Genomic DNA, 21,191 nt, shown 5'->3' on the forward strand with positions numbered 1-21,191 from the left:
CTCTCTACCAAACACTGGGATATCATTATGGGCTGAATGGAACAGAAAAAGGTTGAAGAACATGCAATAAATCAAAGCAACTCCAGTCTTCCTCTTTGAAGGATAACTTCAGCGCTCTTATCTCTGTTCTCGCACAGCAGAAATCACTTTGACATCCCGGGCAAATGAAATGAATTACCATCAAAAGGAAATAATGTAAGAGGAGTGTTTGTAAATAGCATCCTAAATAAACTCATCTTAGTGCTGGATGAAAGACAAAATAACGAGGGGAAAGACATGAATGAAAGAAAGGAACATCCGTTTTTCCTAACAGCTGAAAGAGACTGCACACATTTACTGCAGTATGAAACAGAGAAACGTAGACGAAGTAAACACGGACTGATAGAAACAGAGGGACAGAGACAGACCAGCCCGGGTGGTGTGCGTTAGTGGTACCTGTGAGGGATTTAGAGGTGTTGTCCATCCTTGTCTCTGGTTCTGATCCACTGCCACTTACAGAGCCCTTGTAGCTAATGCAGTCAGAACAGAGCAGAGCTGTTCAAAGAATACAAAAAAGGTCAAGAAAAAAGGAGGAAGATGTAAAGAAAAAAAACTTTTAAAGGGTTTTTTAAAATATTTGGTATAGTATAGTTTCAAATCGAGGAAAGGTGTTGGTTTTTCCACCAATCTTTTGGTTTGGTTTGTCTTGGAACGGCCCTGTTCAGTTATGGCTGTGTTAGCTATGCTGGAGCTCTCTAAACCACAGTCAACATTCAGTAACATTGAGAGACATTGAGACAGACAGATGCACACATACACTTCAGGACCAAAAGTATGTGGACACCGGCTTGTCAAACATCACATTCCAAAATCATGGGCATAAATATGGAGTTGGTCCCTCCCTTTGCTGCTATAACAGCCTCCACTCTTCTGGGAAGGCTTTCCACTCGATGTTGGAACATTGCTGCTGGGACTTGCTTCCATTCAGCCACAAGAGCATTAGTGAGGTAGGGTACTGATGTTGGGCGATTAGACCTGGCTCGCAGTCGGCGTTCCAATTCAACCCAAAAGGAGTTTGATGGGGTTGAGGTCATGGTTCTGTGCAGGCCAGTCAAGTTTTTCCACACCGATCTCGACAAACCATTTCTGTATGGACCTTGCTTTGTGCACGGTGGCATTGTCACACTGAAACAGGAAAGGGCCTCCACCAAAAGCACAGAATTGACTAGAATGTCATTGTGTGCTATAGTGTTCAGATTTCTCTAGACTGGAACCTTACAGTTGGCACTATGCATTCGGACAGGAAGCCTTATCGTAGCGTTCTCCAAACCCAGATTCCTCCATAGGACTGCCAGATGGTGAAGCGTGATTCATCACTCCAGAGAACGCATTTCCACTGCGCCGACTCTTGGCATTGCGCATGGTGATCTTAGGTGATCTTCAAGAAGGCCATTCTATTGCCAATGTTTGTCTATGGAAATTGCATGGCGGTGTGCTCAATTTTATACACCGGTCAGCAGTGGTGGTTAGAGCGTTGGACTAGTAACCGGAAGGTTGCAAGTTCAAACCCCCGAGCTGACAAGGTATAAATCTGTCGTTCTGCCCCTGAACAGGCAGTTAACCCACTGTTCCTAGGCCGTCATTGTAAATAAGAATTTGTTCTTAACTGACTTGCCTAGTAAAATAAACACACCCGTTTATTTAAACGGGTGTGGCTGAAATAGCCAAATCCACTCATTTGAAAGACTGTCCACATACTTTTGTATATGTAGTGTATACTGTATATGAATGCATGAGAACACACAAACACAGTCATGCTCCCCTAACTACAATACACCATAGGTCTCTCCCAAGCTGCAGGTTGACGTTTATTGTCATGAAACTTCCCCTGGAACTGATCGATTTCCGCTAGACGGTACAGCTGCAAAGTCAAAATAGGGTTATGTTTAAAATCAGATTGTATGACTTTGGTCACTAGCTGGCACAGCCACACTCTGCAGAGCTGCCTCCAGGGCAAGATTCATGACAATAAATGCCAAAGACTAGACAGACACCCAGAAAAAGGCCCCACTCAGCAGAAGAGACACCTGCAAATGAACTTGATGTTATGCTTCACGAGGGGGAAGGAACTTAAAATTAACAATGCCTTTCTGAAGATAAGATACCCGGAAACCATGAAAGAAGCAGTAATCACATTGGTTAGTGCTGGAAAAGGGTACCTGGTCAATTAGTGGGATGGAGAGGGACAGCAGAACAGACACAGAGTGACAGTAATGTAGGGGTCGTAGAGCAGGAGGAGAGGAGTGTTACATACGTGCTCTCGTACCTGCGAAAGCCTTGGAGATGCGCTCTTTCTTCCATTCCCAGGGCTGGTCGTACTCCTCCGGGGGCCTCTCGTCGTCCTGCGGTAGCCGACTCTCTCTGGGGCAGCGGGGACGCTCGCCGTCCGAGTCCCCTCCGTTCTCAGCTGGCTCGTAGGGCGTGTCGTACAGGGGCAGCGATCTCAGTGACCCCTCCTTAGGCCCCCGGCCACCGCGGATCTCTGGCAAAAGATAAGAGGGAGAGGAGGGTTAGATTTAATAGACTGTCAATGTGGATGTAAAGGTAAAACGATACGAAGGGACTGTATATGTGAATATTTATGTTAACAATCCAACCAGCAGTTTCATTCATCAGCAGTTTCACTTCCAAAATATCATTTTCTCTACATACAACACTAAGACAGCCATGCTCCAAGGTAGGCTAAATCCAGCTTTCCTTGGGCAGTGAGATCCAGCTGTCTCTTTACATACCTACCCCCTGAGACCCAGGAGAGGGAGAAGAACCAAACATGGGACACCAACAGCCATGTTAATTATTGCTGTGTGGATCCTAATCAAACTCTATACCTGCTAACAGGGATTAGCATAGCCAAGCAGAACACACATGATCAGGAGAGGCAGCTACAGATGCCTATGTGTGATGGAGGCAGGTCTATAAGTATTAGGGCTGGGTGATATGGCCATGTATCCATGTATCATATCATATGGTATTTTTCAAAAGAATTTGATGGTATTTTCTGTTTTTGATGAAGAAAAGTTGAAAATGTTCTTTATGAGTAGTGCATGACCCTAGGGAGGCAACACATATATTCTAAATTATTTCAATGGGTCTGTCTCCATTCTGACTTTTATTATTTTCAATTAAACTTCAACCTAAAATAATTTCCTGCATTTCCTGCACTCATTTGAGATCATTTCCACACTGCCACGATATGGGCAAAAATACTAGGCCTTATTTTTAACCAAATGTTGCAATTGCAATTTAGATCAAAACACTTGGGTGCACTTTTGGAATCATGGAAATGTTTATTGTAATTCTATAGTTAGAATAAATAATAGGGGGTACAGTGAATACAATGTTGTTTGACATGACAACGAATGAAAATGCCATGGAAGAGTTATTGTGACAGGATAGGAACCAAAGTGTTCCGTGTTTCCTAGGGGACCCTATAATCTTTGGCCACATTCAATCTTTATTCATATAGCCAACATATTCATGCTTCACCTATTCCTCTTTGATTTAGAAGATACTGTTGCACAAACAACATGATGGATTTAGGCCTCCACCAGCACTTGTATCAGGCTGTATTAGCTAGCTCCGACTCAGTACTACCCAGCTAACTAGCGATTAGCATTAGTGGCTAACACGATTTAGCTTAATTAACTTGCTATGAAAACACAAACTAATATTGTAATTATAAAACGCTTGTGGATTTATATTAAGATCCTATTGTAAACAACATGGTTGCATGTGCAGCATTGACCATGCAGACCAATTGGAAACAACATGGTTGCATGTGCAGCATTGACCATGCAGACCAATTGGAAACAACATGGTTGCATGTGCAGCATTGACCATGCAGACCAATTGGAAACAACATTGTTGCATGTGCAGCATTGACCATGCAGACTGAACGAAAGTGTATCGTGGTCAAACAACAACAAAACCGCTCCTTGAGTGGCTGGGTGGTACTAGGTGTGCGTGGAAAGCGGCGTGGAGAGTGCAGAGATGGATGACCCAAGTAGAAGAGTAAACTATTAAAATGGACGTTACACACTGGCGTATCACATTTAACAAACCAAACATTCAAATCAAATTTGATTAGTCACATCCGCCAAATACAACAGGTGTAGTAGACCTTACAGTGAAATGTTTACTTACGAGCCCCTAACCGATAGTGCAGTTCCAAAAAAGAAGAGAAAAGTAACTAAAGTAATTAAAGAGGAGCAGTGAAAAAAATAACAATATATAGGGGGGTGCCGGTACAGAGTCAATGTGTGGGGGCACCTGTTAGTTGAGGTAGTATGTACATGTAGGTAGATTTAATTAAAGTGACTATACATCGATGACAACAGAGAGTGGCAATGTGAATAGTCTGGGTAGCCATTTGACTAAATGTTCAGGAGTCTTATGGCTTGGGGGTAAAAGCTGTTTAGAAGCCTCTTGGAACTAGACTTGTCTCTCCGGTACCGCTTGCCGTGTGGTAGCAGAGAGAACAGTCTATGAATAGGGTGGCTGGAGTCTTTGACAATTTGCAGGGCCTTCCTCTGACACCGCCTGGTATAGAGGTCCTGGATGGCAGGAAGCTTGGCCCCAGTGATGTACTGGGCCATTCGCACTACCCTCTGTAGTGCCTTGCGGTCAGAGGCCGAGCAGTTGCCATACCAGGCAGTGATGCAACCAGTCAATGCTCTCGATGGTGCAGCTGTAGAACCTTTTGAGGATCTGAGGACCCATGCTAAATCTTTTCAGTTTGCTTAAAATACTGTTATAGAAAGTAAACTAAAAACCCAAACCGGTCCGTGCATCAATATATAGTAAAATACAGTATACCGCCCAGCCCTAATAGGTGTATGTGTATGTTGATCACCCTCTGGCTTCATAATGTTAAAGCTCTAGTCTCAGACTATGACCCATAGTGAGTAGCAGTAGCTCCAGGTTTAGAGCTATAGGAGGTGTAGCAGCGCCTCCTGTGTGCATGTTGGGAGCTGGGTGTGATGAAAGCCTGCTCTAGCTGATGATGAGCTGACAGCGTTTGGAGAGGAAGAGAGAGGAGAGAAGCCTGGGGGCCTGAGCACCTGTGACTGTGCACGGCGTAGCCTGACTGACTGACTGGCTGGCTGGCTGTCTGCAGAGCGGCGTCATCATCACCAAAGCTATAAACAGCCTCGCCTGGGGCACCACACACCACGGAACAGAACGACAGGAGAACGCCCTTCCCCATCTTCTCACCTATATATCCCTCCCTCACCCTCACCCTCTTAGCGCCACTCCATTACTCTCGACATTCTCCATTCCTCTCTGTATCTTTCCCTCGCTCTCTGAGACATTTATGAATGACATAAGGCAGGGTATAAATGCAAATTCTATGCAGTGCTGAATAGTGTTCCCACCTATCCAGTGAGTAAAGAGAGCAGCCCATCATGCCCTTGAGAAGTCTCCCTCCTCTCTCTTGTCCCCCCCTCTCATCCCATCTCCATGTCTTTCCAGTAGCAGGACGACGTTAGCAACCAGCTCCCTTCCTCCTGGGCCGTATGAAGCTGTTAGCAGCGAACTCCATCATAGAGTAACGCAATGTGAGGAGAATGAAATACTATGCCACACCACTGCATAATTGCCTTGCAGCCCAAGGGAGCTCTTGCGGAAAAATGAGAGTAGCACGGAGCCTAATGGAGCTACCCGGTGGGGGTTGCCAGAAATCTCCAATGTAATCGTGCGCTAGGCAAACTCTCACCCTCTGATCTCACAGTTAAAAGTCTTGGCATTGTGAGATCCTAGAGAGATGAGTGCCCACCTCCTGCCAGAAGAATCAACAGCGATAGAAAGGAAAGGGAGGAAGGAGAAAAGTGGGAAGGAGAGGTGGCTGCCGGAGGACTGAGGGAGGATGGGGGAGTGTAATGTTTAGGGGTTTGGTGGGGAGTAAATCTTGCTTGAAGGACCCTTTAATTGGGAGCGTGCTGCCTTGGATAAACTGCCGAAGGGGTATTAAGACTCCCCACCAGGCCCATGAACAAGGCTTACAACTACTCTGTGTGGGGTTGGGAGGGGGGCTGCGGAAACCAGCAGGAGCCTTCTGACATGTTGCCTCAGTGCTTTCCCAGCAGGACTGCATCCCTCCCACCTCCCTCTCGCCTTCCTTCTTTCCCTCTTCCCCCCTCCCTTCATCCTTGTTGAGGCATGCTTTGTGAGCTGGGAGGGGTAACATCTGTCTGTTTATATTACCGTGATTAGCTTGATGGTGGAACAGAGCTACAAGTTGTTACACAGCTGGAGCATAGCTACCTCTGCCCTCTGACAATCACTGCCTCCGCTCAGGGTCAGGGGTCACCCACCACACCCCCACTCCCCTTCTCCTCCCTGGATGTGAGAGTTCCACTCCAGATGGCACTTCCTCCTGACCTCTTTCTGTCGGTCTGAGACCACTCTCACTACTAGGTAGTCCAGAATTGACCTTTGACACCCTACATTCACCCAGTAGTAGACTGACTAGACTAGAGGACAAGTTGCTGTGTAGCGAACTCACTAAGGAGAACAGAGGACACATCTAACTCAGGGAGATTAATAACCATGCACTGCTGACTGCACAGACAACTAAATGCTAAGGTCAAAGGTTGGTTAAATGTCTCAACTCGGGTTCAGAGCCAGTGACATATGGAGCGAGAGGGAGAGAGGGTGGAGGGTGAGATAGCAGAATCTTCCTTCCTTTCTCTATCATCTCTGGTTCGTGAAATAAAGGGATTCATTCTATTGAAAAGAGATCAAGATATTGCTCACCATAAATCCAAGGAGGCTCCTCTTCAACTTACTGAAGGAGGAACCCTCTGGGCATATTAGCATGGCTGTACGTGGGGAACGGGTGGGAGCTTGTGGGAGCGGAGATGCTGCTCTGGATTAAATCAAAGCTATTATCTTAAACCAGCCTGGCAACCAGGAGACCTGACCCATCACCTCCCCACCGCACCCCCACCCCCCTTCCCTCCACTCGCTCTCCAACCTGAGGCCGTGAATACATTAGACAGGAGAGGATTTTTAGAAAGCTAGCTACCACAGCATATTTTTCTCAAAGAACCAGGGCATCATATCATCACATAAAAAAAGAAAGAGCAAACAGCCAATAATCTCTGGGTGACTATTGGCTGACTACTGCCTGGACCGCCCACTCCTATAGCTCCAGAGAGGATTTGCTGCTATGAAGCGCTTGGAAGGGCACAGTCTATAACAGTCTATCTGGACTCAATTGAGGGGATTTCTCTGCACAAGTGAGGGATTAAATGTGATTGACTTTACACCCCTGGAAAACAATGGAGCGGAAGTAATCATGCTTCAAGGATGTAGTCTTTTGGCTCCTCCAAAGAATCATCCATAAAGAAGTCTGATAGTACATCGCCTAGACTAGGATGTATGCTGTACTACCCACTAGTTACATTGCAAAGTGTGTTCATTGCTTTAATCGTCTGATATTCCAGAGCAAGCCGATACTGTTCAGTATGCATGGGGATGAGTATTGTTAGGTCAGCAGACAGTCTTCACTAAGCAAGATTCTGCTGTCCCCCATTGAAGAGGATAGTCAAGATGAAAGTGGTACCAGAGTAACAGACATATTGTAGCCAACTCCGGTTGTTTTAAAGCAAGACGTATGGAGCTGGTAGGAAACGGCTTTCTCTTCCCAACAAGCCATTATTTCAGTCAAGTCTTGGCGTTCAGCTGCTTATGAATGCGAAGGAAGGCCATTGAAGACTGGCCACCTGTAACAAAGCATTCAGTCGAGCTTGTTTAGTGACAAAGAGACAGCGAGAGAGAGGTTGATTAACAAAGCTCCCGTGCCAAGACGTGTCTCTATCTAACCGTAGCCAGCGGATTTTCTACCCCGTTTCATTTCAGTTTTTCATATTGACGTGGCCTAGCTGTGAATGCGGAGCAGAGTAGCGGACTATCAAGTGCCGGCAGTGGCACCGAGGGCTTTGAGTTATCTGTGTGTCACCCAGAGGTATTGTGTGTCAGGCTGAGAGCTGGCTGACAATTGGAGGTGTATGCTCCCTGACCCATGTCGACACACTGCTGTGAGCAGGGCTGTGCTAGGAGGTCTCACTGCCTTTTGTTCCCCAGACCCCATAGAGAATAGGCACATAATGGAGTCAGTCTGGATGGAATGGAACCTGAGACTGGAATGATATAGAGGGAACATGGGCAGGGGGGGGGGGGGGGGGGGGGGTACAAGGGTTCGGGGGGGGGGGGGGGGTACAAGATTTCAGTTGAAGAGGCAATGCATTACAACGCTTATAATATTATACCAATGTGACTATAATTTCATACATCTCTCATGATGTGGGATTACTGCAAATGATACATCGTCTTTGTCATACGGTCTGATATACCTGTCAGCCAAATCAGCATTCAGGGCTCAACCACCCAGTTTATAATGTCTACTATCGCATTCGAGGGGTGGAGTTGGAGGGGTGGAGGTAATGACAGGAGAAGCAGCTGGACCAGCTCATATCTCCATGAATCTCTCCACAAGGCTGCTTTTCAATGTGCTCAGCGAAATCAGACATTTCACAAATGAGCACGACTTGAACTTCAATCAACTTGCAACAGCCAACTACATAATATTCCATATCATATTGTGTGAAGAAGTGTGATCTCTGTAGCCAGCCCCTCTCGGTTTTAAAGGATCTCTTTATGTAGGTGGTCACTTCTCTACACTTCACTGCCCTTGGGATACAATAGGAACACTTGCTAGACATGTAATCAGTACAAAAGAAAGAGTGGAATTGGAGTCGAAAATGTAGCAGTCTACAAAAGAAAAAGAAAAGGGGGAAATTACCATGCATCTTGTTCGTGTCTCTCAGAGAAGCAGAAATATATTCAATATTTCAACATTTATTTTCTTCTTGATTCCAAATTTGGAAACAGTCTGAAAAGCTTCTGAAATCGATAAGCTGTGAGTCACTGCTCCATCGGTGCCTGTCGGTCTATCAGTCAATGTGGGTGCGTGTGTGTCTCTGTCGGTCTTTCAGTCAATGTGTGTGTGTGTGTCGGTCGGTCTACCAGTCAATGTGTGTGTGTGTGTGTGTGTGTGTGTGTGTGTGTGTGTGTGTGTGTGTCTCTGTCGGTCTTTCCGGCAATGTGTGTGGCTCTGTATCAGTCAATGTGGGTGCGTGTATGTCTGTCGGTCTTTCAGTCAATGTGTGTGTGTGTGTCCGTCGGTCTTTCAGTCAATGTGTGTGTGTGGGTGTGTGTCTGTCGGTCTTTCATGCAATGTGTGTGCGTGTGTGTTCATCTGCCAGTCAATGTGTGTGTCTCGGCCAGTCTTTCCGGCAATGTGTATGTGTGTCTATCAGTCAATGTGTGTGTGTGTGTGTAAGTCTATCAGTCAGTGTGTGTGTGTGTGTGTCTCTGTCGGTCTTTCAGGCAATGTGTGTCTATGTCAGTCTTTCAGGCAATGTGTGTCTATGTCAGTCTTTCAGTCAATGTGTGTGTGTGTGTGTCTCTGTCCGTCTACCACTCAGCTAGTGTGTCTCTGTCCGTCTACCACTCAGCTAGTGTGTCTCTGTCCGTCTACCACTCAGCTAGTGTGTCTCTGTCCGTCTACCACTCAGCTAGTGTGTCTCTGTCCGTCTACCACTCAGCTAGTGTGTCTCTGTCCGTCTACCACTCAGCTAGTGTGTCTCTGTCCGTCTACCACTCAGCTAGTGTGTCTCTGTCCGTCTACCACTCAGCTAGTGTGTCTCTGTCCGTCTACCACTCAGCTAGTGTGTCTCTGTCCGTCTACCACTCAGCTAGTGTGTCTCTGTCCGTCTACCACTCAGCTAGTGTGTCTCTGTCCGTCTACCACTCAGCTAGTGTGTCTCTGTCCGTCTACCACTCAGCTAGTGTGTCTCTGTCCGTCTACCAATCAGCTAGTGTGTCTCTGTCCGTCTACCAATCAGCTAGTGTGTCTCTGTCCGTCTACCAATCAGCTAGTGTGTCTCCTTTATCTGCCTCCTGCAGAAGGAACAAAAGCAGCCATGCTGTCCATCCTCCCTCTGCTCCTCACTCAAACTGTGCCAAGCTTGTGGTGGGTAGCCTACTCAGAGCCCCTGCCAGCGCCTCAGACATACTTTTGGGAAGGCTGGAGGCAGTTTGAATAAAGCGTCCTGTTCATTATTGGCCTGGAGAGGAGTGAGTATTTTGGGTCTTGCTGCTCTTTCGTTGTGCTGTTTGCTTCTTTGTAAACATGTCTTGCTGCAACTGGAAGTCGTGGCCATTCGTGTTTCAGCCGGAATATTCTGGAATCTTCACTTGGCAATGACAGTTTTGGACAGAGAACTGCTTAGCTAGAGTCAACTGTTTACTCACAGATAGGATATAGGCATTCAGGATGATGACACATTATGCCTATAATGAACCTTTGGCTTAACCACAGCTGGTATCATACCATGATCCTTATAGGGTGCTGGTGGGGAAAACTAATCATAACACGGTCATTTGAATGTGGGTTAAATGAAGAATGGCACAGGCAGTCACAGATAATACCCTCTCTTTTTTTGCGAGTGTGTACGTGTGTTTATTTTTCTGCTTTCCAGGCCGGCCAGGGGGAAGGTAAGAGATACTGAGGAGGAGATGTCTTCTCCCTGAACGCACTGACATGCATATGGATTCACTGGCCTGGAGATGTACACAGAGAAGAAAATAACAGAGGGGGGGGATGAGAGAAAGAGAGAGACCGAGTTGGAGAGAAAGAGAAAAACAGTGAAGGACTCACGGTGTTCCACCAGTACATGAGCAGCCGTCACCTGAAGGCTCAACACAACACTGATGAAAACAAATGCGGAATTACTTTGGTTTTTAAAGCAATATCAGGCTACTGTCTCTTCTACTAAGTTGGCCCAAAGACAAAACATCTCTCCCAGTGCATACAACGGAGTGCATACTGAGGTAAAAGTGAAGTTTCTTTCATATCCTAAAAGTACAAGACATACTATATCATCCTACAAAGGCATGAAAACAGCCATTTGTAATCCCTAAGGAACCTTTATTTGTATCTATAGACTGTTGTGTACCCTCAAACTGTTAATTCACCAAATACATCAGAGGACAAATAAAACCCAGGAGGGTTCACACAGCACTGACTGTCCAAACGTAACACACTGCTGTAATCTGCTGCACTGTTTCTCATCTAAAATCCTAAAATCACAATCCATCCAGCAGCAACAGAAACCACCGTCAGGTCAAATCCCCGACACAATACAGACAAGCCAAAATGAAGCGTCCAATTACAATGAAAGGATTGTTAGTCAATGGCACCAATCAGTAATTAGCTCAATCTGGGGTTAAGCATGGGATGGTGAATGTCAGAAGTACAGAGCTGCATGGTGGGGAAGACAACAGAACAGAACTGATCTACTGATGCCTCCATGGCCTGTTTAACAGTCTGTCCCTAGCCTCCTTTATGCAAATGACTGTCCAGTCTCCGGCCACAGCACAGACAGCAGCATTGATTCCTACACGGGGCACAGCAGCGACTACAGCTCGTTAGGACTGTGGTGAAGGCTCATTAACATGAGATGGATGGTCTACCTACATCAGGGCTACCCTACTGGTGTCCTACGGGTCGTGGTTTCACCCCCCCTCATGTATTCTGAGCAAATGATTAAAAAAACTTATTTTTTTTACATTGTTGGACATAAAATACTAAATACCAGGAATTCAACTCCAAGTGAATTTAATTTTGGAAATTTGTTCAAGTATTCCCACACATAGAGACACACATATGATCGCATACAAATGTAAGCAGTTTGATATGATTATGTTTTAGTCAAATATTATATCTGTTTGGGATTATTATGGTCAATTTGCAGTCTACAAATGATTTGTAATTATTTTCGGGTCCCCGACCCGCTGCTAAACAAAAAAAATTGGGTTCTGGCTACATGACATACACACCCGCAGGCATACAACCGCCAGATAGACTGTACTGTTCATCACGCTATGGACAAAACAGTAGCATGTACTGTGGTACCCTGACTTGTTTTCATTGGGTTTATTGCTGTTGATTTTACTTGCCTCATCCACATCAAAAATGGATTACATTTTGATGCCAGGCGGGTTTCCAGGGATTGAGAAACCAGGACTTATAGAGTCAGTGACAACCAGTCTGAGCACTGAGGCAGCCTGCCTGACTCCACACTTTGGGCTCTACAGTAGCTGGAGTCATTTTGTAAAATTCTCCATTCTGAATAGCTGCAGGGGCTGCCTGCTGCTCTCTCTGTGTGTCTATTGTTCCTGAGCTGAGATAAGACTGGCTCAGGATTAGAGGAGAGTGCACCCAGAGTTCAGCTCCTGTGAGAAGGCTGGGGTGGGACAAGGGAGCAGAGTAGAGGAGAGTAGCAGAGGAGTAGCCATTGGCTAAGAGCAGTGTGAAGGCCAGATGTGGTTTTGCTTGCTAATCTTTCCCTGGGATCAGCCAGAGGAGGAGAAGCCGGATGATGACACGTGGACATTGCTGTGATGAATAGCCACTCGACCTGCCCCTCCCGCCGCCCCCTGCTGGGGGTCAACAGCCCATTAGTGGTGATGGCCGGGTCTCCAGCAACAGACCGTCAGCCCCTCCCCCCAAAAAGAGAAAGAGTGGGTGGGTGAGGAAGAGGTCTCTTCTAGCCCCAATCTCTAACGACTTCCTTTGACAATCATCTGCATCGTTCATAGCCAAATTAACCCAAACCCCAGCTGGACTCTAAATGGGAGTCTCTCTCTCGATCCTGGTCTCTGGCTGTTGCCAGGAAATGGCTATTCTTTAGCAAATTAAATATCTTTCTCCTTATTGCGCGTTAATCTTATAATCTCTGCCTCCAGCACAACAAAGCAGGGAGCAGTGGAGAAATCTGTTGGAGATTAAGCTTCATCACCTCGGTACTGTGGCGAGCGGACAGACAGAGATTGACAGTGTTGTCCTCCTCAGGCTGCCTGTCTCTCAGTGTAGAAGCGCTGCCACTCTTTACACTCTCACAATCACACACCCGCTGCTAGTACCCGTGGCAACAGGAGGAACGGAACCACACCACCACCTTTCTCGTGACAACAGAACAACACTGACCTCCAGTCAGCTGTAATAATTAGGTACCTCAGATAATGGCGCATACACACCACATGAGATGAAAATAGACCACTGCCATGCCTCCATTCATGCCATTTCTGAATGCTATTTCTCATGCTATCACACTCATTGTCCACAACAACATTAGAACCGAATTGTAACAAATCAGAAAAGTAACACCAGTGTCTTGCTCATTAGGCCACACCGTAGCAAAATGTTTTAATGTTCGTAACAGAATTTCTGTTAGTTTCAGAGCTTTTTCTTCCATTTTACCTACTGAACACAGCCCGCCTCAACATTTAGGCCCACAATGAACCAGAAAACAGGAGTAGCAGAACCCTGGAGGCAGATATAAACACTGGTCAACACAATGCATGGTATTGATCCCTCCCATTTATTGGAAAAGGCTCTTAGTAAACAACAAGTCAACAGTGAGACCTGTTTACCAATACTTCCCCTGTAGATTGATACAGGACATGGATGCCCTCAGGGGAACATGGATTAACAGAGTTCTCTGACAATACAAATAGTTACACAGCCAGCCATTCAGCCAATGACCTCACTCTAGGCTGAGTCGACCTTCAGCAGGTCATTTAAATACTGTGGAGGTGGATAACCACGGTAAGCTTCTTGCTGTGTTTCCATCATGATGTGATCTCCTTTGCCCTTCCCGGTATTAAACAAAACATTACCGTAGACTCACAGATAACCCCTGATACTATTCCTAGGGTTCTGTATCGGTCTGTTCTAGATTATATCTTTGGTACCGCTCCATCAACAGTGGACCATACCACCTTCATCTTTATGAATGACAGATAACATGCTGCCAGTCAAATGCCTCTCCATGTTATTTTGGCGGCCGACAAGGGCCTGTCTTTTATCTGGACCCAGTGGTGGTGGTGGTGTTGTCCACTTCTGCTCCCATTAGATCAGGCCTGGCCTGGGGGGAGGATGGGGGAGCCAGGGCCCAGCTACTCATCTCAGCCCAGCCTGATTGCACTTGACAGAGGATAAAGTCTCAACCAGGACTACAGTACACAGGTGATTCACAGGTCTGGTACATTTGTACCACCAAACACTCAGACAATTATAGAAGGCAGATAAGAGTGGTCCCAGCATAAACCAAATGATGCCACACAAGTAAGATAAAGACATTGTAATCACAGAGGATAAGAAGCTACAAGAAAATCACTGACTGATGTTGATAATAAATCAGAGGGCTTTTAGATTGCGTGGGGAAAATGAATTCATCAGTTACTGTTGTGCAACTCCCTCCTGAGGAGCAAACCAAACAAAAACAATTAAAAGGAGGAATGTTTTTTCTTTTGAAAAGTAGTGAAAGCAATTCAGGACTCCTGACAGTCACTCATGAATTAATACGATTTTTGTTATTGTTCTCCTTGGTGAGAGACCAGAACACAGTGACTCAGTTGGTTTGTAAATCAGCTTGGGAATGGTGATTGAGAAGTGACGGTAGACTACAACTGAATTCAAAAAGAGCCAACAACATGTCAGTCATATTCATAAAGAATGCCTACCCCCAGATGAACCTCCTTCCACTTACATATTCACGCTATTTGCATATTGTCAGAATGAGAACATAAAAGAGAGCTCATTTCCCTTAATGACTAAAACACAAAGCGAAAGTCAAGGAGTGTAAACAAAATGCTAAATCGCTCCCGAGGGTTCTCTATGCACAGAATGGGCTCTTCTTGTAAACAAAAGTCATCAACCAACAAACACAAGGCAAGTCCAACGTAAATATGAACATTTAACTTGACTTTTACCCAATTAAATAGTATAGGCTAGACCTAACCCTTCACTATACTGTTGTAGTTGGTGTGACATAATGCATGTTTGTATAGTTCAATATACATTATAAGTGCAGGAGCAGTCCAGAGGTAGTTGATTGATGGGCTTGAGTACAGTACAGCCCAAATGACAGGGATTTGAGCTAAAGATTTGTCTTATTCCTCTGTGACCAGGGTCAAGTCACTTCTCGTCACCGCCGTGCCAATCTGAGCCCCAAATGAAAAAGTCGTTAGCATTAGCATATTTAATTCAGCAGCCCAGAAAGTCATAGCTCTGCTTGGAAATAGGATCTTACTCTTCATTCCCTCTATTAAGATAGATGAGATTCCTGCTCTAACACCCCAGAACTGTAGTCAGATATTCACACCCACATTTCCTATGAATTACATTAATAGAGGCTATGTAAAGCAGAGCAGGTTTACATTCACAAAGGCACTGTTAATCACGCAGCTGAGCCTTAGCAACAAAAAAAATTGAATCCATTGTGTGATAGGATCTCATGTCAAAAGGCATAACTTTATTCTAGTATCATATAAATCCTACCAAGGCTGTAATAATGAGCTAACAGAGTGCAGAAGCTATAGTATTATAACAGGTCTGCCTGCTAGGCTGTTAAACCCCATGCTTGTGTATTTTACAATGCCTCTCTGCCTAGCTGGCTGGGCACCATGGCTGCCACGTGGGCTTTGTCCTCCACACTACACCAGCAGGCTGGAGCTTGGCATGGAGAGCTCAGCCATTCCCAGCTCCCCCAAAAGCACCACTAGTGAAAGTATGGGCCATTTAGGTCGGGTCGACTCTGTTCTGCTCTGCTGGCCCGTTGTTTTTGGAAAGGCAGTGTCACTCGGCACCCTCATTAACATCAGCCACATCCATTACCATCAGGAGTTCTGAGTCACAGGGTGTCGGGAACATCAGCCCCCTTAGAGGACCAATGAATCCCAAACCAATAAAACAGGAACCCAATAAACGATGCTGAGTGAATAACCTCCATCCCATCCATTATTTACAATGCGGAAAAACACTGAGGGAGATGGGAAGAACGGGACACAATCGATGTGGAGATGTAACGTCAACGATATCATGGAGGTTGTCAGGTTGATCAGGTAGCGTCATGGTTCAGGACCCGTTCTGTTTGTGAACAGTATTTCCCTTCACCTCATTGGAAGTCATCCTACTTCTGTACTTCTGTACTCTGTCAGTAACACACACACACTTCCCTAACCGGTCTCTATCAGCCACTGCAGATGTCACTGTGGTAAATATACGCAGCTGTTAGAAAAAGTACTCTCCGGAGAACGCTGACCTTACAAACTGAATCAGAATCGATCGTCTCATTGCGGTGTAAACCTGTCATTGAGACTGAACATGTAGAGTAGTCAGGGAGGAGAGCAGTAGTTGGAGCTGATCAGGAATGGACTGGAACTGCAGTCAACAATGGCGCAGAGACTAATCACAAGACTTTGGGAAAAGAGATGGTAAACTGACAGGAGTTATGTACCCAACCAGGTCTCTCTCCCTCTCCCACTGTATACACTGCTTGTAGCAGCAGTACAATCATCCTGCATGTGGTTTGGCCCACTCCTTCACTTCAACAGGAATGTCTCCATCTGTGCCAAACTGCTTTTCACAAAATGTAGATACAAGCAGAACCAAAAGAAAGACAGGATGAATAGAGTTTTGGTTGAGAGAGTACGGTGGTTGAGTAAGGGAATGCACATTTTGATTGAAGCTGCCTGCTGCCTACGTCATGATATGAACAGAATACCACATGCCATGATACTACACACCATATATCATAATAAACTAACCCTAAATACACACACACACACACACACACACACACACACACACACACACACACACACACACACACACACACACCCTCAGATGATAAACCCTTCCATTAGAGGGTTCTAAAATACTATGCCATTGCCCTGTTGTCCTGACCTCAGAGAGGCAGGCTGTATCTGCTACTCGCCTGGTATTCAGTGAATGAGAGGAGTGGCAGATGGAGGGGGTGTTTTGGATTCCTCACCAGTAGGTCTGGGCATCTATTCTCAGCTGGCCAAGCTCCCGGTCAAACAACCCCACTACAACCACACACACAGCTGGAAAGGCAAACACACATGCAATCACACATACTTGCTCAATCTTGGTGCACACACACACACACCCTCCCCATTTCTCCTCCCACAGTGTGCCAGGGGTGGGCTGACAAGACCCATCCCGCTCAGAGCTGTTTATTAACACATTATTCTACCTGACGTCTCCCTTCCTCCCTCACTCATATTCTCTCGTTCATTTATTTTCTTCAGGGGATGCAATGAATTCCATACTGGTGATATGGCAAAATATCTAATGTTCCTAATCAGAGCAGAGTGGCATGTACAGTTGTGGTTCTAACTATTGACCCATGTAATCCGAACTATGTTCTCTCATTCCATAAATGTATAAACCACATTTCACTGCGAGAAGGCCTCAAGTAGCGGAGAGGAAATTATTTTTGATAGAAATACAAGTAGTAGCAGAACGCAGTACTAAAGAAGCTCTGTGTGCCAGGAAGCATGTGCTTTTGATTCATGGCGAGCATGTATGACAACGAATGTGCTTACTAGAGTGCAGTTTTCACATTTCACCGGTTTAGGTGTGTGTGGTGTGTGTCTGTAGAGTGGGCTGGGCTACCAGTCCTGTGGGTGTGTAGATGAAAGACTCCACTGACTTCTTGCACTTCCTGCTGAGACACAGGAAGCTCCCAGTTTCCTGTCAGGAAGGGGAGGAGCCAAACTCATGAATCCCAACTCAGATTCTCTCGCTGTATTCCAACAAAACCCCTGTCAAAGAAAATGGTTCATGCACCTTTGAGCGCACAGAGAAAATTTTTGTGAAACAGGTTAAACCTTTTACACAGTGTACCATCGGCGTTAAATCTCAGAGGAGGTGCAGAGAGCCCTTGCCATCTGATTATCACGCTCCTTGTGTAATGACATTTTCCTCTCCTGTTGTCTGAATTCCTGTGGACACACAGCAAAGGATGTGGCCCCAGCAAACACAGTCATAGCTGCTGAATGATGGCTGACCTTTATCCAGGCAATATTTGAGACATGAAGCCTCAGGACAGATGAAATGGAAGGACTAGAGTGGGAAATATCCCTGGAAGTATTGATGATTTGACCAGCCAGTGCTTCTCCTGAACAATAACATGGATCAAAAGGTGTGTGGTTCAGGTCGGGGTCTATTCTCTCTGCATAAAGAGTTTTTTTGTTCCGTAAAAAAGAGCCTGGTCTGAATGGCTGTCTGGTTGGAGTCCCCCTGCACATTAATAACCTTCAATAGCTATTCAGGGTCCATTTGTGCAGAGTGAAGAGTGAAAATCCGCCTTCCCCTCTGGGTGAAGCACTGATACACTCACATGTAATGCAAACAGGGCAATTCAATTAAGGCAAAGGCATTTGATCACTCTGAACGAAGAGGGTGGCTCGATCTGAAAGGCACATTTATCACCATCAAGGACTGTCCTGTGACAATGGGGGAATTTGGTATCCTGACTGTTTCCAAGAGGTGACGCATCACAGCTTCCTGAAAAGATGAGTCATGAAGCTGATTAGAAACAGTAAATGTGCCTTTCCTCGAGAAGAAGTTATGCATCATAAGATAACAGAGATGACTTTACTTTTTACTATTTCCTCATTGAGCGGGCCCAAGAGGGTAAGCAATGCCCTTCGTACCATAGTAGATCCTGTTGTCTCATGACTGAGAGAAGGAGGAGTCTAGCTACATTTCCTTCTCAATCCAGCTCTAAGAATTGTTTCAGATTCAATACAACTGTTCTGTCACTGTACAAAGACAAGAACAATCATGTTTTGTCTCCACTCCAGATTCAATTTGTACTGATGGAGACAGTGCCAGTAGACAGAAGGACGGGAGAGAAACAGAGCGAGGGAAAAGGAGAGAGCGAGAGCGAAGGAGCGAGAGAAAAGGAGAGAGCGAGAGCGAAGGAGCGAGACAGAGCGAGAGCGAAGGAGTAAGAGTGAAGGAGCGAGGCAGAGCGAGAGCGAAGGAGCGAGACAGAGCGAGAGCGAAGGAGCGAGACAGAGCGAGAGCGAAGGAGCGAGAGAGCAAGAGAGTGAAGGAGCGAGAGCGCAAGAGAGCGAAGGAGCGAGAATGAAGGAGTGAGAGTGAAGGAGCACGTGCGAAGGTGCGAGAAGGAGCGAGAGTGAAGGAGCGAAGGAGCGAGACAGAGCGAGAGAGGAGCGAGAGAGCGAAGGAGCGAGAGTGTAGAGGCGAAGGAGCGAGAGCGAAGGAGCGAGACAGAGTGAGAGTAAGTGCAAAAGAGCGAGAGCAAAGGAGCGAGAGCGAGGGCAAAAGAGCGAGAGAGCGAGAGTAAGCGCGAAAGAGCGAGAGCGAAGGAGTGAGACAGAGCGCGAAGGAGCGAGACAGAGCGCGAAGGAGCGAGACAGAGTGCGAAGGAGCGAGACAGAGCGCGAAGGAGCGAGACAGAGCGTGAAGGAGCCAGACAGAGCGCGAAGGAGCCAGACAGAGCGAATGAGCGAGACAGAGCGCGAATGAGCGAGACAGAGCGCGAATGAGCGAGACAGAGCGCGAATGAGCGAGACAGAGCGCGAATGAGCGAGACAGATCGCGAAGGAGCGAGACAGAGCGCGAATGAGCGAGACAGAGCGTGAAGGAGCGAGACAGAAAAAAGGAGCGAGACAGAAAAAAGGAGCCAGACAGAGCGAGAGAGGAGCGAGCGAAGGAGCGAGAGCAAAAGAGCGAGACAGAGCGAGAGTAAGCGCAAAAGAGCGAGAGCGAAGGAGCGAGACAGAGCGCGAAGGAGCGAGACAGAGCGCGAAGGAGCGAGACAGAGCGCGAAGGAGCGAGACAGAGCGCGAAGGAGCCAGACAGAGCGAAGGAGCGAGACAGAGCGAAGGAGCGACAGAGCGAAGGAGCGAGACAGAGCGCGAATGAGCGAGACAGAGCGCGAATGAGCGAGACAGAGCGCGAATGAGCGAGACAGATCGCGAAGGAGCGAGACAGATCGCGAAGGAGCGAGACAGAGCGCGAATGAGCGAGACAGAGCGCGAAGGAGCGATACAGAAAAAAGGAGCGAGACAGAAAAAAGGAGCGAGACAGAGCGAAGGAGCCAGACAGAGCGAAGGAGCGAGAGAGCGAAGGAGCGAGAGAGCGAGACAGAGCAAAGGCGAGACAGATCGAAGGAGTGAGACAGAGCGAAGGAGCGAGACAGATCGAAGGAGCGAGGCAAAGCGCGAGCGAAGGAGAAAGCGAAGGGGTGAGACAGAGCGAGAGCGAAGGAGTGAGACAGAGCGAGAGCGAAGGAGTGAGACAGAGCGAGAGCGAAGGAGCGAAACAGAGCGAAGGAGCGAGACAGAGCGAAGGAGCGAGACAGAGCGAAGGAGCGAGACAGAGCGAAGGAACGAGACAGAGCGAAGGAACGAGACAGAGCGAAGGAACGAGACAGAGCGAAGGAACGAGACAGAGCGAAGGAACGAGACAGAGCGAAGGAACGAGACAGAGCGAAGGAACGAGACAGAGTGCAACAAAGCGAGATTAATGGAACAAGAGAGGAGGAGCGAGAGCGAAGGAGCGAGACAGAGCGCGCGCGCGAAGGAGCGAGACAGAGCGCGAGCGAAGGAGCGAGACAGAAAGAAGGAGCGAGAGAGCGCGAGCGAAGGAGCGAGACAGAGCGCGGGCGAAGGAGCGAGACAGAGCGCGGGCGAAGGAGCGAGACAGAGCGCGGGCGAAGGAGCGAGACAGAGCGCGGGCGAAGGAGCGAGACAGAGCGCGGGCGAAGGAGCGAGACAGAGCGCGGGCGAAGGAGCGAGACAGAGCGCGAGCGAAGGAGCGAGACAGAGCGCGAGCGAAGGAGCGAGACAGAGCGCGGGCGAAGGAGCGAGACAGAGCGCGAGCGAAGGAGCGAGACAGAGCGCGAGCGAAGGAGCGAGACAGAGCGAAGGAGCCAGACAGAGTGAAGGAGCGAGACAGAAAAAAGGAGCGAGACAGAAAAAAGGAGCGAGACAGAAAGGAGCCAGTCAGAGCGAAGGAGCCAGACAGAAAAAAGGAGCGAGACAGAAAAAAGGAGCGAGACAGAAAAAAGGAGCGAGACAGAAAAAAGGAGCGAGACAGAAAAAAGGAGCCAGACAGAAAAAAGGAGCCAGACAGAAAAAAGGAGCCAGACAGAAAAAAGGAGCGCGAGAGAGTGAAGGAGCGAGAGAGTGAAGGAGCGACAGAGCGAAGGAGCGAGACAGAGCGAAGGAGCCAGACA

At 47.1% G+C, this 21,191-nt stretch overlaps 1 protein-coding gene across 3 annotated transcripts in view; it reads right to left on the minus strand.

The window, feature by feature from the left end:
- The window catches only part of LOC109886935 (SH2 domain-containing adapter protein F), a 115,011-nt gene that overhangs the window by 28,955 nt on the left and 64,865 nt on the right, over positions 1-21,191 (minus strand). For 2 of the 3 annotated variants that reach the window (XM_031810358.1, XM_031810344.1), the window contains exon 3: positions 2,306-2,521. In XM_031810358.1, the coding sequence (XP_031666218.1) occupies positions 2,306-2,521 (216 nt within the window). Of the gene's footprint in view, positions 1-435; positions 535-2,305; positions 2,522-21,191 lie in introns of all 3 variants that reach the window. The other variant, XM_031810352.1, reaches the window with a different exon arrangement.

This window comes from Oncorhynchus kisutch, linkage group LG3 (assembly GCF_002021735.2).
Source record: "Oncorhynchus kisutch isolate 150728-3 linkage group LG3, Okis_V2, whole genome shotgun sequence".
NCBI lineage: Eukaryota > Metazoa > Chordata > Actinopteri > Salmoniformes > Salmonidae > Oncorhynchus > Oncorhynchus kisutch.